The sequence below is a fragment of the Netta rufina genome, assembly GCF_964035555.1.
Source record: "Netta rufina genome assembly, chromosome: Z".
In the NCBI taxonomy this organism is placed as follows: domain Eukaryota; kingdom Metazoa; phylum Chordata; class Aves; order Anseriformes; family Anatidae; genus Netta; species Netta rufina.
The window spans coordinates 56,098,141-56,114,211 of NC_140126.1; the positions used below are offsets into that span (position 1 = coordinate 56,098,141).

General features: G+C 36.5%; 1 protein-coding gene across 2 annotated transcripts in view; it reads left to right on the forward strand.

Moving 5' to 3' along the window:
• The window catches only part of FER (FER tyrosine kinase), a 192,104-nt gene that overhangs the window by 87,510 nt on the left and 88,523 nt on the right, over positions 1-16,071 (forward strand). For both annotated transcript variants that reach the window (XM_084305460.1, XM_084305461.1), the window contains exons 12-13: positions 3,412-3,615; positions 7,905-8,027. In XM_084305460.1, the coding sequence (XP_084161586.1) occupies positions 3,412-3,615; positions 7,905-8,027 (327 nt within the window). The remainder of the gene's footprint in view (positions 1-3,411; positions 3,616-7,904; positions 8,028-16,071) is intronic.

Consider the following 16,071-nt stretch of genomic DNA (forward strand, 5'->3'; position numbering starts at 1 on the left):
AATATTAATCCCATTATTGATTTATTTTCATTGATAGAGTAAGTACAGGAATAGTCTCCCTTTTTCTGGAGTTAGCAATAATACAGCAGTCTTTGCTCCATTTTTCTTTTGAATAAGGACAACAGCTAGGGACCGCTTGATTTTTCCTCCAGGAGAAAAACTGCTGTTTCAATGGATTGTTAATTAGTGGGAGAGAAGGAGGTTCAGAATAAGAAAGGAGGACAGTAATAGAACAAGCGTGATTGATATGAGAGTATTTCCCTCCTCTTGGAAAGAAAAGTATGATGGAATATATGAGGCCATCCCTTTGCCAAAGTAACCAATGAGCAAACTATGGAAATAAATTAAAATGTTGAAGGAAAAAGAAAACAAGAAAAACAGGAGGCTGGGAGGGAAAGTAAAAATGTTTCAGTGTGGTTTCCTTTCCTTCCGTGTGATTTTGTTAATTGCTTATTGTTAACTTCTATTGAAGCTAACAAAACAAACAACAAACAATCAAACAACAACAAAAAACATTCAATTTATGCCGCTGAAACACTCCTTTGACAGTGCTTCTGTGTATAAATAAATGTGCAAAACATCTCATCCCCAAAGTGAAATTGTAAAATGCTGGGGCTTAGAGTTCGTATTTGTTCTCAGCTAGATACTATGTATCTAGTTAATCAAATTCAGTAGCTTCCTGATCTTTAAACTTACTAAGAAAAGAGATGGGAATCGTAAACTATTTTTGAGAAGGTAGCTTTTTTTCCCACTCTATCATTTTTAAAGACTAACTTTTCTTATGTTTAAACCATTTAATTCTAACTACAAAGTGCAGTATAAACATTAGAGCTAAGTGGTAAATTGAGCTGAAATCAATATTAAAATGATTAGGTATCTTACGCTTGTTCTGTTTTTTCCGGGCTTTCAGCCATGTTTTCTTTCAAAGCCAGTCAAGGTGAATATATGTTGGAGCAGGGAGACTTGTTCATAAAAATAAAAGAATTAAAATAACATTCAAAACATTAATAATTACCAGTTGTTTCATCAGAGAAAATACAGGTTTTTTTAGCTTGGTTATGATTGACCCTTGGCATAAGATAAAAAATAAAGACAAGGGAAGGTAGAAGACAATCATCACAGGCTACATTTTGGGATTTTCATTGTTTCCTTCTAAAGAAAGAAATATTAGTTCAAACAAATTTTAAAAAGGGGAAGGTTGATCCTAGTGTCATAAACAGCACTGTAGTTAGCAATGTCTAAAATGCTCCCTTGTTTTTCCATAAGCTTTTTCTGTGTTTTATTCTGAGGTATAATCATACTTGTCTGAACAGTGACTCACTTGACCCAGTTTGAACATAAGCAGGTGTTATTATCTGGTGTCTGCCTCTTCTGTAAACTATGAAATGAATTACGTCTTTTTTTTAACCTTCCTTTGTGAGGACTACAAACTATTTTATTGACCCTGAACTGTCCTTTTATCCTTAGAAACATTTCCTTTGAGGTAGAAATGTGTTTATGTGGCAAAGGCTTTGCTACCTTGAGCTCCCTAAAATTTCTTGATAGTTTAGCAAAGGTTAGAATTTTTTTTTCCTGTTGAGTCAAACTCAGCATCTTAAAAAAAAAAAAAAAAATTCAAGTAAATAACCTTTTATAATACTCTGAAAACTTATTTTTTGTGTTAGGAATTTGTGAAAGAGAATAGCTTAGTGTTATTTAACAGTGGGATACGGCTCTAATCTAAGAAGTATTTAACTGTTGATGGAATTGAAATGACTGCTTTCTTGGCCAAACAATATTCTGGGTTTTTAGTAGTTCATTATGCAAATAAATACAGTACCTTGGAGTACACCTTTTGATCTTACAAACTGTTATCTTTCTGTTCAAGCTGTTATTTTTTTCTTACATGGTCCTTCTTAGCTGTGAATTTGTAATCAATCTTGCTCACTCTTTCTAGTGATGGGTTTGCTGGTAACTGTTTTAGCCTCAAATCTCATGTCTGAAACAATCCCTGATACAAGAGGTACCCCAGGGCTTTGGATAACCAGTTTTGAAGTCTGAGAATAATGAGGCCCAGTCAGACTCTTAAATACGCTCTCCTGTATGCTATGAGGTTTCTGGACTAGATAAACTATATCTCTCGAGATATGACTTGGAAAGATAGCCATAAACCTAGAGACAAAGGCATGTTTTATACCAGGGACTTCATTAAATGCTCAAAAATTGGGCTTGGCTCAATGCTCATAAATTTGGAAATGCTCACAAATGCTCACATATTTGGATATGCTGATATATTTGGAAACAAGTTCTCAGTAGACTCCATTTTTAGGTCTATTTATTTCCTCTCTGAGGACTTGTAGTGTTTTGTCTTTGATTAGCTGGGTCATCTTGACCTGAGCATCTCTTCAAGAAGACAATAAATTTGCAGATGCCCTCTACCATGCCCAGATTTATAGTGTCGTTTTTTTCTTTCATGTACTAGCGAAGTGTTTCTGTTCTCTATCCCCAAGAAGGAAATATCATATCATATCCTTGCTTAGAGTAGAAAAAGAAACCAACCTGTTTCATCAGGGTAGAGCAGTAGTAGAGTATCAGTCAAAATAGTTTGTTTGTATCTGCTACCCGGGCCTTAACTGAGGTGTGCATCTTCTTTCTGTTACCTAAAATGTGTTTCAGCAGGTTTGCATGGAACACACTCATATATATTTCAACTCCTGATGCAATACGTAGTGTATTATTTTATTCAGATTTTTACTGATTTTTTTTCAGATTTTTATGGGAAACTGTAAATTAAAACTCATTACCTTCTGCTTACAGCTGGTGAAAGCAGTATCTTATGATCATTATACTTGCAGAAACTCAGTGCAACTTCATAAGCACAGTATGCCCAGGTGTCTATCCCCTGCTGTCATGTAAATGCTGGGAAATATGTTTCTTAGAATTATTGATTGATTTAGTATGAGGTTTTTAAACTGTATGAAAACAAGTTATCCAATTCAAATGCTTTTTTAAAATTGAGTTTCTTACGGTTTTGTCTCAGAAGTTTCTATATAAAGAAATGCTTAATTTTGAATTATTGTTTATAGTATTTCAGAACATTTAAGAAAGAGGGAGGAAGAGTCACTGCTCATTGTTGGACAGTATGGATTAGGAAAAACAGCAGGGCCAAGTGAAAATTAATATATGTTTTAATGGATATTTCCATTAAGTTGTGCGTTTTGTATATGCAGATTTATTTTTTTAGGTAACAGAAGAAAATGTGATTAGTATCCCTTTTGTGTAAATATAAGAGCCTTGATTTTGTTTGTGAATAGAAATACATAATTTAGATACAGAAATAGAGATTAATGTTGTCTGTCATGCTTTTCATGTAAAAGTAAACTCTAAAAATGTACTGTTATAGTAACGTTTTTCTTCAATATTTTTCCCAAGTTCTTTGATGTAATATCAACCACTGAGAAACCATTGGCAGAGCAAGACTGGTATCATGGTGCAATTCCAAGAATAGAAGCCCAGGAGCTGTTAAAGCAGCAAGGAGACTTCTTGGTGCGAGAGAGCAACGGGAAACCTGGTGAATATGTCCTTTCTGTGTTTTCAGATGGACAACGGAGACACTTTATCATACAATATGCTGATGTACGTCTCTGCTATAGTACTAAATATTCAATTTTAGGAAGTTTATTATTCCATCTAAATGATTTAGGATCTACATAATTTATTATGTCATGTGGTTTTAGCCTTTATATGAAAATATGAAAGCTGTTGGTAATATTGCCATGAGTGCTCAAATCAGGGGGAAAAGGTTATTTTAGGAAATAAAAGAAAAATATGAAGTATGAGGTTATTCTACCTCTTTAATCCTATAATGAGAAGACAAATTTCTGTAAACGTTATGAAATCCAGAGCTTGTTATTACTAATTTATGCATGTACATTTATTTATTTTTAAACCCATTTTCATACTTGGTACTAATTAGGCTACTTTTAATACCTCTAATTGAATCTTACTGAAAAAAATGAAAATGTTCATTGAGGAAAAAATAATCTGCTAGTTTCTATACAGTTAACAGTTGAAGCCCCTGCTGCTCTGGAGATGCTTGAGTTTCTTTTTAGCCCTGTGGGTGTTGTTCTGTTCATAAAAGTGAACCTTGACACAAAGTCAGTGTTTATTTTGATTTTTATAGCCCTGAAGTATTTTGGTGTATCAGTGTGCTAGACAGAAAAATAAGAGCAATAAAACTACATATACCTAGACACACAGTATCTTAAAAGATGCTTGGAGCTCTCCGATTCTTAGCTGAATTATAATGCACATTATATACTTGATGTGGCTGAAATCGTTTTGTGTAAATTGTGGTATGTGGCAAGTGGACCTGTGAAAAAAAATATTGGCCTTTGAAGTCAATTAGATGGGCTGTTTTAATGACTGTTAATTTGAGGCCACCCTTATCCGGAAGATGAATTTTTTGTATCAATTTTTCCATTAAAAAAATAACAAAGCTACCTTTATTCTCATAATTTCATTACTTTCTCTTAGAAATTATATTTGAAATGTCATTGTTTGGTGTTGCATACCTCATGATGGAACAGTCCAAACATCCTGATGTCATTAGCTCTGCCTGCTTGTACATTTAGTAATAGGGTAATAAAAGTATTAATTTAGTAATAAAAGTATTAATCTGCTTTTGGGATATATTTGGGGATGATTTTGTTGACAATCATGAAAACTAAAACTTATATTAAAGAAATGTAGAACTCTTTATGCACTCCTGTGGGATGAATTTTCTGCATTTATTGTAAAAAAAAAAAAAAAAAAAAAAAAGGCTTATGTTTTAAAAAGAGAAAAGGCCTTTTAGCATTAAAAAGGAGGTAAATAGTGGGGCTGTTACGGTCATATGACAAGAGGGAATTAATTCATTAACATTTGGTGAGTTTGATGAGAGTTTAGTCCATGTTTTTAAAATTTATTTTATTTACATTGGTATTAACAGTGTGAAATCAGGTTTCTGACTGGTCAGATCTCACCGTCGGATCACTGTCAGCTTTGGTGTCCATTGACAATTTTTCTTCTGATTCAGAGACTTCAGGGTGGAGCAGGATGTATACTTGTTTATCAGTTGTCCTTTAACTGCATAAGTGTTACCAATATTTTAAATACAAATCCTAATAAAAGTATGTATGAGATAAATGAGCTCACTGTTCAGCTTTAAGTATCAAAAATCATTACCAAAATCCATTAGGCATTCAAGGCTGCTGTTGTTTTTCATGGTTTTTATTGGAGGCTATGCTATTTTTACATTGCTGTTTGTTGGTGATCTTAATAATGGTCATAATCGTGTGTAAGTACACTGAATAAAGGAATGCTCTTCATCCTGAAGATCTTAGATCAGTGGCAGAAGTTGGGTGCACAGCTGGGTATGAGATGAATGCTGGTTAATTTGCTAGGCCCTAGTCTTAGGACGTAGGGTTTTTTGGATCATCAGAACAAAAATGTAAGAGAAGTTATTTGAAAGGAATGGAAACTAAAGTTACTGGTCAATAAAAGCTGAGCCAGTATCTAGTAACTGAATGAAGTTAAAGGAATAAACAACAGAAAGTGTTGAAACCATGAAAGCAGTTTTATGATAGAGAACCAGGAATTTTAAAAATAGGTGACATGACCAAGCTGTCTTTACTAGGAGTAATAACACGTTTCAGAAAGTTGAATTTTAACCTGAAGAAAGAGGACCTTACTGTGCGCTTTGTAAAGAAGTTAACCCTGTAGCTAGAAAGAAAAAAACTGTGTGTCAGTGGTACAGGTTTCATTGCCCAGTTGTGTAAATGAACTTGAATCACTGCCTGTGCTTTAGGGTTGTGTTGCTGTTGTTTTTGAATTATGCAGTATTTGTTTGCTCTTGCCAGTCTTCAGAATGGCTTCTGGCAGTTCCTGTCTTCTGCGGAGAGTTCTCTAACTCTCGATAATGAGGCACAGGTTTTAACCCTGTATCCCAGTCACCTAGCTGCAATGTGCATTTTAAAACATGGAGGAGGATAAAATAATCTTAGAGTCACAGAATAGCTTTGGATGGAAGGGACTCTAAAATAACCAAGTCCTACCCCCCCTGCCGTGGGCAGGGTCACCTCCCACCAGCCCAGGTTGCCCAAAGCCCCATCCAGCCTGGCCTTGAGCACCTCCAGGGATGTGGCACCCACAGCTTCTCTGGGCAACCCGTGCCAGTGCCTCACCACCCTCTGAGTGAACCTAACATTTCACCTAAATCTCCCCTCATTTAGTTTAAAACCATGCCCCCTTATCCTGTCATTATCTGCTTAAGCAAAAGTCACTCTCCAACTCCTTTATAAGCCCTCCTTAATTACTGAAAGTCTGCAATGCGGTCTCCCCAGAGCGTCCTCTTACCCAGGCTGAACATCCCCAGCTCTCTCAGCCCATCTTCATAGGAGAGGTGCTCCAGCCCTCTGATTACCTTCATGGCCCTCCTCTGGACCCGCTCTAACAGCCCCACATCCTCCTTGTGCTGGGGGTCCCAGCCCTGGACGCAGCACTCCAGGCAGGGGCTCACAAGGGCAGAGCTGAGGAGAACAATAACTACCCTGGACCTGCTGGCCACTCCTCTGTTGATGTAGCCCAGATGCGGATGGCCTGCTGGGCTGCAAGCACTCACTGCTAGCTCCTGTTGAGCTTTTCATCCACCTGAACACCCAAGTCCTTCTCTGCAGGGCTGCTCTCAGTGAGCTCTTTTCCCAGTTTGTTCTCATGTCTGAGATTGCCCTGACCCAGGTGCAGCACCTTGCACTTGGCCATGTTGAATCTTGTTGGCCCACTACTCCAGCCTGTCCAGGTCCCTCTGGATGGCGTCCCTTCCTTCTGCTGTATCAACTGCACCGCTCAGCTTGGTGTCACCTGCAGACTTGCTGAGGGTGCACTCAATCCCACTGTGTGTCACTGATAAAGTTAATAAATAACACCAGTCCCAAGACAGACCCCTGAGGTGTACCAGTTGTTACAGCGTGGACATAGAGCCATTCCTCCACCTGGAAATAAGCTCTTACTGTTTCTTCCCATCAAGAATGAGGGCAAGGAAAAGCAATGAATATACTCTGTTTTTTCTCCACCCACCCGATAGCTGAAGAATGCTATGTCATAGTATTATTTCCTAAGATCATCTTCTATTCTTCTAGTAAAATATTAAGATATTTAATTATTTTAATTGTGTTGAATTATGTAGCTAAAATGAAATCAATTGACAAGTATGGAGGGCTGAGGAGGAGGGGGTGGAATTTTGTCTTGGTAGAATTTTCTCTGTGGATTATATGCGTAACCTGCCTCTGCTTTTAGCACCAGTACAGCTCTAGTCTCCTCTGGCACACGCTTCTTAGTAAATGATAATGCTGGTCATGCACTGTGCTAGGATTTGTTAGTTTTACACAACGTTGTAAGTGCAGTAAGATCTGAGTAAAACAGTATTTCTTATCCCCTGTTTAGTTTATTGTCTGATGCTTGTTTTATTTTTTTTTTTTCCTGTAATTTTAGAGCTTTAGGGCTGTAGAAATTTAATTATATTTTTTGAAGTTTATATTATTTTTATGTTACTGTCACAGTTTGAGTATCGCAAACAGTCCCATCTTTTGAAGTGCAAAAGCTTCTTTTTTCCTTCAAATTAAGATTTTAAACAAGTAATTCTTTTATTATGTTGCTGTAAGTGCGTGATACACTAATTTTGCATTTATTAATTTATGTTTCTTACTGTCATTCCATTTAATTTGGTAGAAATACTGTTGAAATAGATTAGGACAGAAATCTTATTTTGTAAAATCAAACACTTTTGCTCTGTTACTAATGAAGGAAGCTTTATAATGCTCTTTTGCAGTTTGTTGTTTGAAATTTTGCTTGTAGAGAAACAATTATTTCCTTTTACCTCCATACAGAATCAATATCGTTTTGAAGGAACTGGGTTTCCAACTATTCCTCAACTCATAGAACATCATTATACAACAAAGCAAGTTATTACAAAGAAATCAGGTGTTGTTCTGCTGAATCCTGTTGTTAAGGTAAATGCATACATTCCAAGAACTCTATGTAACTGAAAGTACTTGAGGAGGTTGTACTATTATATAAAACATATTCCTACGCAACTTGAAAGATTTTTCATTCTTCATCATTGTTCTTTTCTTTTGCGCTTTTTCATCCTCTGCTCTGCATAACACGTTCCTTAAAAGTAACACTTTGTCCTGATTCTTAAAATAAATCTTCACTGTCCTGAGTAATGGCATTCAGTCTCCCAAAACATCCTTGCAGTTTTCCTTTCTCTGCTTTTGGTTTTCCATTTGGATTTTACTACCGAACAAGTAACTGAGACAAGTATTTCATTGCCCATGAAGTTGTAATGAAGAATTTTTCTTGAATCAACTGTTGTTCTTTAAGTGGTAAAATTCTCACAGAATTTGGAAGAGTTATGGTAACTCACACTTTTGCCACTATTTTATATCTCAGATACAAGGTATTGATACAGACACGGAAACAGTGTCTGTATCTGCCAGAGTTATTCCAAATTTGGAATAAAATTGCACTTTTTCATCAGTAAGTCATAGTAGAATGGCTATCAGGACAGGAATGAAAAAGGATGGAAATATTAAAACATACAACTGTTTAGAAAGCTTAAAGAGTCCTTGCCTTCTTCCAACAGTTTTGCAGTTGGTACTTCATTCATAAGTCAACTCCTTTCAACTAAGTCTATTTCAACTAAGAGTAAGACATCTGTTCTTGAAAAACATAAATAAATAAATAACCATACCAGTTTCAAGCATATGTAAAGCACATTCTTTGTTCTACAAAATTTTCAAAAGCATAGCAAAAAATACGGTTAGTTTCCTAATTCAAGCTCCTTGTTCTTTACCGGTAATAATGCTAAGAAACTAAACCATAATCCCTTTCTCAAAATTAAGGCTTTTTATACTTATCTGTGCTTACCTATTACATATACTTTCAAAATTTAAAGAATGACTTTTTAAATACACATTTTTGGTTAATGTCATTGTAATTACAGAGTTGAGACTTTATACAATATAAAATATTGCTTAAATTCTTTGAATATATAAGAAAGCTTATGACTATTTTTGATGTGCATATAGTTTTTATTTTGATATAAATTGTTTAAGCTAAAAGTAAATGGTTGTCAACCCTGCATTGAAATCTTTCTATGGTTATTTGTAAAATTCTTTTATCTGGTAAAATTCTTTCATTCTCTATCTGGTTTAGATATTCAATGTTCTTTCTGATTTCTAGCTATTTTCCCCTGAATTTGTATAATATACGTACTGTCAAAGCATTGCTATTTTAGGAAACGTAAAATGATAATACAGCATGTTACTATGCACTAAATGATGACAGAAGTTATTCTTAATTTTTCTCTGTTGAGGTTAAACAGGCCTGGAAAATACCGTCTCTTCATTGTCTGTTATTTACGTTAAAGGCAAGGAGCTTCTATGTTCCTGACATTTCTCTTTCATTATGATAACATTTTTTGGATAGAGTTAGGTTTTTATTTATGCATTGTTTTCAGTGAGAATGTATAGTCAAAGATTTTTTCTAGTACTTAAACAATTAAAGAAACACTCTCAGAAATAAGTTTCCAGATCTTTTCTTCATTAGTTTAGTTTACCCCGTATGCTTTTAGGTGTAAATGCACATAGGGGGTGTCTAAAAATCATTTGATGATAACCATGCAGACACATACGACTGTGTGGTGAGTCTTTTCGGCTTGAATCTTTAACACCACAACTGCAGTCAGACACAGCATAACCTCCATACAAACTGATGGAGGACATTTTCTAAGGCTTTATTATTATTATTATTATTATTATTATTATTATTACTATTACTATTACTATTACTATTACTATTATTATTTTCTCTCTGTCTCTAATACTGTCACTGGCTGCAAAGTCGGTTTTTCTTTTGTCTGTTTTCAGGGGAAAAATGAAGTAGACCCTCCAGACTTGTTCATCTGAGTTAGTTTTAGTATTAAATAAAACCAGAGAAAATACAAGAATTTCTTCTAGGAGAATGCTCGTTTTATGAGCAGTTTGTGGGTGATAGGACTTGGAGTGAAAAAGTACTTTTTACTAACTCAGGTTTCCAAAGTGCTGTAAATAATCAGCCTCTGTTCATAAAATCATATCGCTCTGGCTGCATTTTTTTGGTGAAATTACATACTTTGTGCTACTGTATGTCAGTCTTCAGTATGTGCGTATATTTCCTATAGGGTTCATAAATTCTTCAGCTTTCATACTGATAGGTTATGAGCAGTAATGGAAAAGATTGTCATGGTCATACTGACAGTGCTAAAAAGAGTATTTGGTGACTGGAAACTTTATTGTGTATATATATACACACATACATATATGTAAGTACATGTTTATGTATTTATGTATCACATATTTTATATAGGCTTTCAAAAATATATGAAATATGATCTGATAGCTACTAATACGGTAACTGAGAACTGTATAAAGGATGCACTTTGTGCTTCACAGCCAACAATTTGAACCAAGTAAGAAAGTTTTGACAGAGGTGTTAGCTAGACAACTTAAACTGTTGTGTTTTGCTGTACCTTTTTGTCTTAGCTATGATTTTATGATGATTATAGTTCTCATCTCATCAATGTTATTTGTTGTAGAACAGTACTTCAGAATTAAGGAAAAGAGTGTTAAGAGCTTTCCTTGTTAATTGGCATAGAGCTCTGGCATTTGTATGGAGAAGTGGGGACATTTTGTTATTTTCAGAAATGGCATATGTGCTCTGACATCTAGGGTTGGGGGTATTTTCTGCATCATGTGCTAATATCAGAGTATCTTTGATCTTTTCCTTAAAATTTGTTTGACATCTGCAGAGACTGTTTTTCCTGTTTTCTTTCTTACAGCTGCAAAGTAGTCTTTGACGTTTCATGCAATCTTTAATCTTTCTGGGCAAATTGCTGTTCCTATAATAACCTATTTAGAAAGTGAAAGTTAAATATGACAGAGAACTTCACAGAAAAACAATTATGCTATGTAGTTTATTTTTCCTTTCCTTCCTTCCCAGAGTCATTTATCCTCCTTTACCATATTAGCAAAATTAGTGTTCACCTTCTGTGACGTTGTCCTTGAAAGGAACACTGTTAATTGTGCCACAAAAGGCCTGTCCCACATCCACCCTTCATGTAGACCAAATCTGCCTGCTTGGAATTCTAATGATACATAATAATAGAATTTAAATTAGAAAAACTAAGGTCATTAAAAAGATATCCGCAAGTGATTTTTTTTTTTTTAAATGGAAGAGTCTCCTTTATATTTATTTATAACCTTTTTAGAAAAAATGCACATTGTATTATTCAATTTATTATTGATGAAATGACTGTTATGAAAAGCCTCAGAGTAACCTCAATGCATGCCTAAGGACTTTATTAGTAGAAAAGCTATTTTAAGCATACACAATGTGTTTTTTAACTTTCTACCATCTTTGACCTCACGTTTTTGAGGTATTTAAATTTCCTGAAATACATTCTGTATGCTTAAGAAATCTGTATTAAGTTGCGGATGTGCTCAGTTTGACTAACAGAAAATAAAGTCATCAAGGAAATAAGAAGTACTGGTTTTATGTGGATATAACTGCATTAACATTTTAACTTGGATCAGAAATGCACTTCTGAAGCGAATCCGCCCATTGCCACTTCGGACGCTCTGCTTCCATCAGTGAGCAATCCCTGAGGATTCAAGCGTTAAACAGAAACAAAATAGGAAGATGCAACACTGCTGATTGAAATTCAGTCTTCATAGTCAGAGGAGATCTATTCAGAAATACTCCTTTGCCCTCCTGTATGTATGTTTAAGGTACTCTGCACCAACTGTTTCAAATCTGCTGCTATTTCACTAGTGCCAATATAGTCATAGTCTTTGGACCTTCTGCAGTGAATTCAAATTCTGAGCTCATGAAAAAAATAAGCTACTTTGTCAGATGGGTTGGACTGTGCATTCTTTGCCAGCAACTTTCAGTCAGGATCTATTCTGATCTGACAAACAAGCCTGTGTTACGGATTCAAACATTTTTTTAATGTTGGAAAATGATGAACCCACTAAGTGAAATGAGTAAATTGAGTAAAATAAATAAATAAAGTTAAAAACCAAAACAAAACATAGTAGTTCAAATAGTAGTTCAAGTTTTCAAGTGACGCAAGCATTTTGTGTGGATTTGATACCAGTTGCAATATGTGATTGTTAGACCTGTGAAAAGAAATTATGAAGAAATACAAATTTGAGTGAGAAGACAAAGGTAGTGAGATTCTTTTCATGGAAATGCACTCATAAAAATCTGACATGACCCTAATTGTTCAGTCACTGAACCAATTTAAGCTGTATTAATCTGTATTCATATTTAAAGGTCTTTGAGCTCAGCTTTCAAAGACTAAAAGTATAAACAAGTTACTTGTTCCATATTTCAGCTCTTAGTACTTTCAGAATATTGACTCCTTTAGCATAGTTGACATACATGTAAAGCTCATACAAAGCTGACCATAAGCTATTTTCCTGATTTTTGGCTTCCCTAGTTGTTCACTGGTTTTGCTTTATTTTCAAAAGCATGTTCATTGTTGCAGACAACAGGCATGCTCATGTTGCTGGTAGCTCGTGTTTCTCAGGCCAGCAAGGCTGAGCTGGAAGAATTCAAGAAGTTTGCTGACTAGTCTCATTTTCAGGCCAGTCTTCTTAGGCCTGCTGAGGAAGGCAGAGGAGGAGCAAAGAGACTCAATAAAGAGATTTTTAGGTTTATCCCAAAGTAGTGCTGACACTCAATTAGGAATTCTGATCTTGTGACATGAAAAAATTAAGTTGGTGAGGAGGAAAACAATTGCAATAATTGGCGTTGCTTATTGGGAAGATCATCTTGTATTTGCTTGACCTGAGGACACCTCTCTAGGAGCAGAACTTTCAGCTGAAAGAAGCAGGCCAGAGAAGCATACAGTTCAGCTATCACAATTTTGTGTAGTGTAGGTTTGTAGCTCCAAAGAGGATCAGTGTGAATTATCTGGATGTTACCCACACACCTGGCCAGGCTTGTAGGCATGCCAAGAAGGACCATGTGGTTATGGTCTTTGTGGGCTGAGTTTTGGCCCAGAGATGTAATTCTCATGAATGTAACTAATGTCTGATATATGCACTTTTAAATGTTAAAATGTATCTTTTATTTTCTTAAGGAAATTAAATACACAGTGAAAAGTGGGGATTTATTGTACGTAATGTCATAGAAAAATGTTGTATTTGTTGCATAAGCATGAAATGATTTTTTTGCCAGTTCTTCACTGTTATATGATCATGCAGAAGGTTTGTGATTCATATGACAGGATTTTTTTTTTTTTTTTTTTTTTAGTGTAATAGGAGAATTTAGGCAGATTATTAGCAGGTACTTTAGTTTAATTCTGGAATCTGAAGAATAGTCTGCAGCTATTGATATTTGATAAATTCAATATATTAGTATTAGAGATGCTTTTGAATTATGTTCCTATTTCCTTAGAATTTAGAGGTGTTACAAGATCTCATTTTAAAGGTTTTAACAAGGACTGCAGCAGTTCTGACAGGTAATAAAAGGAACCCATCTTCCATAATGGTGGCTTGTACTTCTGAAAGTATTGCATCCTAACGAGAATGGGAAAAAGGGGAGTGATTTTCTCTTTGTGCAAACAAGCTGGTAAACCAAATTTAAATATAATTTCAGGTACCTTGAAAACTTTAAAAAGTTGGAGGAACTTTTTATTTACAATAATCTTTTTAAAATGTTGTAATAGCGGAGGCACATTAGACTGCTTAAACAAAGAGTAAGAAAGATTGTTTTATATTCAGATATTTTGTGACAAAAGACTTATGTAGCTTTTCTGCATGTTGGTGGCATTTCTGGTTCCACCTTATCTTCATGGTAAACCTTTCCATTATAAGTTTTAGAACGAAAGTGGACAATAACATTATTAAAGGGTGTAAGCATTCATGTTCAAATCTGGAACAAAAAGTGTGTTTTTATCAAGCATATGACTTCTATTGTAGCAAACAAAATGTCATTTTTGAACAATCTCTTTAAGAAAAAAGAATCTTTCCTAGAAATATTAAATGGGCACCCTGGCTGCATGTGCACTACTAGTTTTGTATGTTCACATAAAAAAAGAGTGCTGTAGTGCTGTGTGGGCTGCAAATTGAACAAAAGCAGTACTCAAACACAACTGAAAACAGAAAATAAAACATTCTGAAAGTAGTAAAAGAACTAAAAGTTATGAAGGAGATGGAAATAAGCCATTCTTACTATAATGGTTTTACTCAGATGGGCAGCCAAGCTTCACCACAACTGCTCAAAAGGAAAGGGGGAGAAGATATCATGGAAAGGGCTCAAGGACTGAGATAAGGACAGAGAGAGATCACTGAACAGGTATTGTCACATGAAAAAAAGACTCAACATAGAGAGATTAATTAAATTTATTACCTATTATTAACAAGCTAGAGCAGTGAGAAACAACCACCCCCCAAAAAAAACAACAAACCAAAAACACCTTCCCCCATCCACCCTCTTCCACCTCCTCCCCCAAAGCAGCGCAGGGGAACAGGGAATGGGGGCTGTGGTCAGTCCCTGACGCTTCGTCTCCACCACTCCTTCTCATTCACTCTCTGCCCCTGCCTCCCACGGGGTCCCTCCCAGGGATGCCATCCTTCCTGAACTGAGCCTGCGGGGGCTGCCCACAGGCAGCAGCTCTTCAAGCACTGCTCCCACACGGCTCCGTCCCACGGGGTCCGTCCATCCATCCCCCAGGAGCAAACTGCTCCAGCATGGGTCCCCCACGGGTGGGCGGCAGCTCCCCCCAGACCCCCTGCTCCTGCGTGGGCTCCTCTCCACGGGCTGCAGCTCCGGCCCGGGGCCTGCTCCTGCAGGGGCTCTCCATGGGCCGCAGCCTCCTCCAGGCCACATCCACCTGCTCCACCGGGGGCTCCTCCACCCATGGGGGGGCTGCAGCGTGGAGATCTGCTCCATGTGGGACCCATGGGCTGCAGGGGGACAGCCTGCTCCACCAGGGGCCTCTCCCTGCACAGCCCGCAGGGGAACTGCTGCTGCCTGCCTGCAGCACCTCCTGCTGCACTCACCTGGGGGCTGCAGGGCTCTTTCTCTCTCATTTTCTCACTCCTCTCTCTAAGCTACTATTGTGCAGCAGTTGTGGTGTTTTGCTTGTTGGTTATTTTCCACCCTTAAATTTGCTCTCCCAGAGGCCCACCCAGCATTGCTCACTGGCTTGGCTCTGGCCAGCAGCAGGTCCCTTTGGAGCAGCTGAAACTGGCCCTTAGCCAACATGAGGCAGCTTCTGGGCTCTTCTCACGGAAGCCACCCCTGCAGGCCCCTTCTACCAAAACCTTGCCATGTAAACCTACTACACCACTACATAAGAAAAAAAAAAAAATGTTAGGAGGGAAAAACGTATGCCATGGAAGATTTTTGAGTAGTGCTTTTTTTTTTTTTTTTTTTTTTTTTGATGAAAACTGAAAACTAGGAGGATAAGCTACTTAAATGAACGCATCCTTCAATGAAGGTTATTTGGATTTACCGGTTTCTATTTCTACATTTTCTATATGCATGTGAAAATCAGAGTACTGACTGCATTCCATGGTATTCTGGGTGTAAGTGGAACACTTTCAAAAACAGGGGCTTTAAACTGTGACTTTTGAAAGTCTTCATCAGAAGCTTTATAATCAGTCATTGATAGAGCACTATACTAAAATTCGATTAGAATTTGGTAGGATTGCAATAATGAAACTGCTTTTTATGCTTAAGTAATACCGTGATTTTTTTATGGGTTCTGACTGTTTCCATGGATTTGTAACTTAAGTATTGTATTAACTATTTTCGTGAGTTGCAAGCTTACAGTAAGCCTCTAATTGTATTCTTCATGTTGGTTTTGCTAGTGCCATCAGTATGATTTTAATACAAGTAGTTTTTTGAGTTTACAATACTTTTGTAGGCTATGAAAGGCTCAAAAACCAGCATGGATTAAGAACAGGAGTATGAGTGTGTGCTCTTAAATAGGATTTGTAG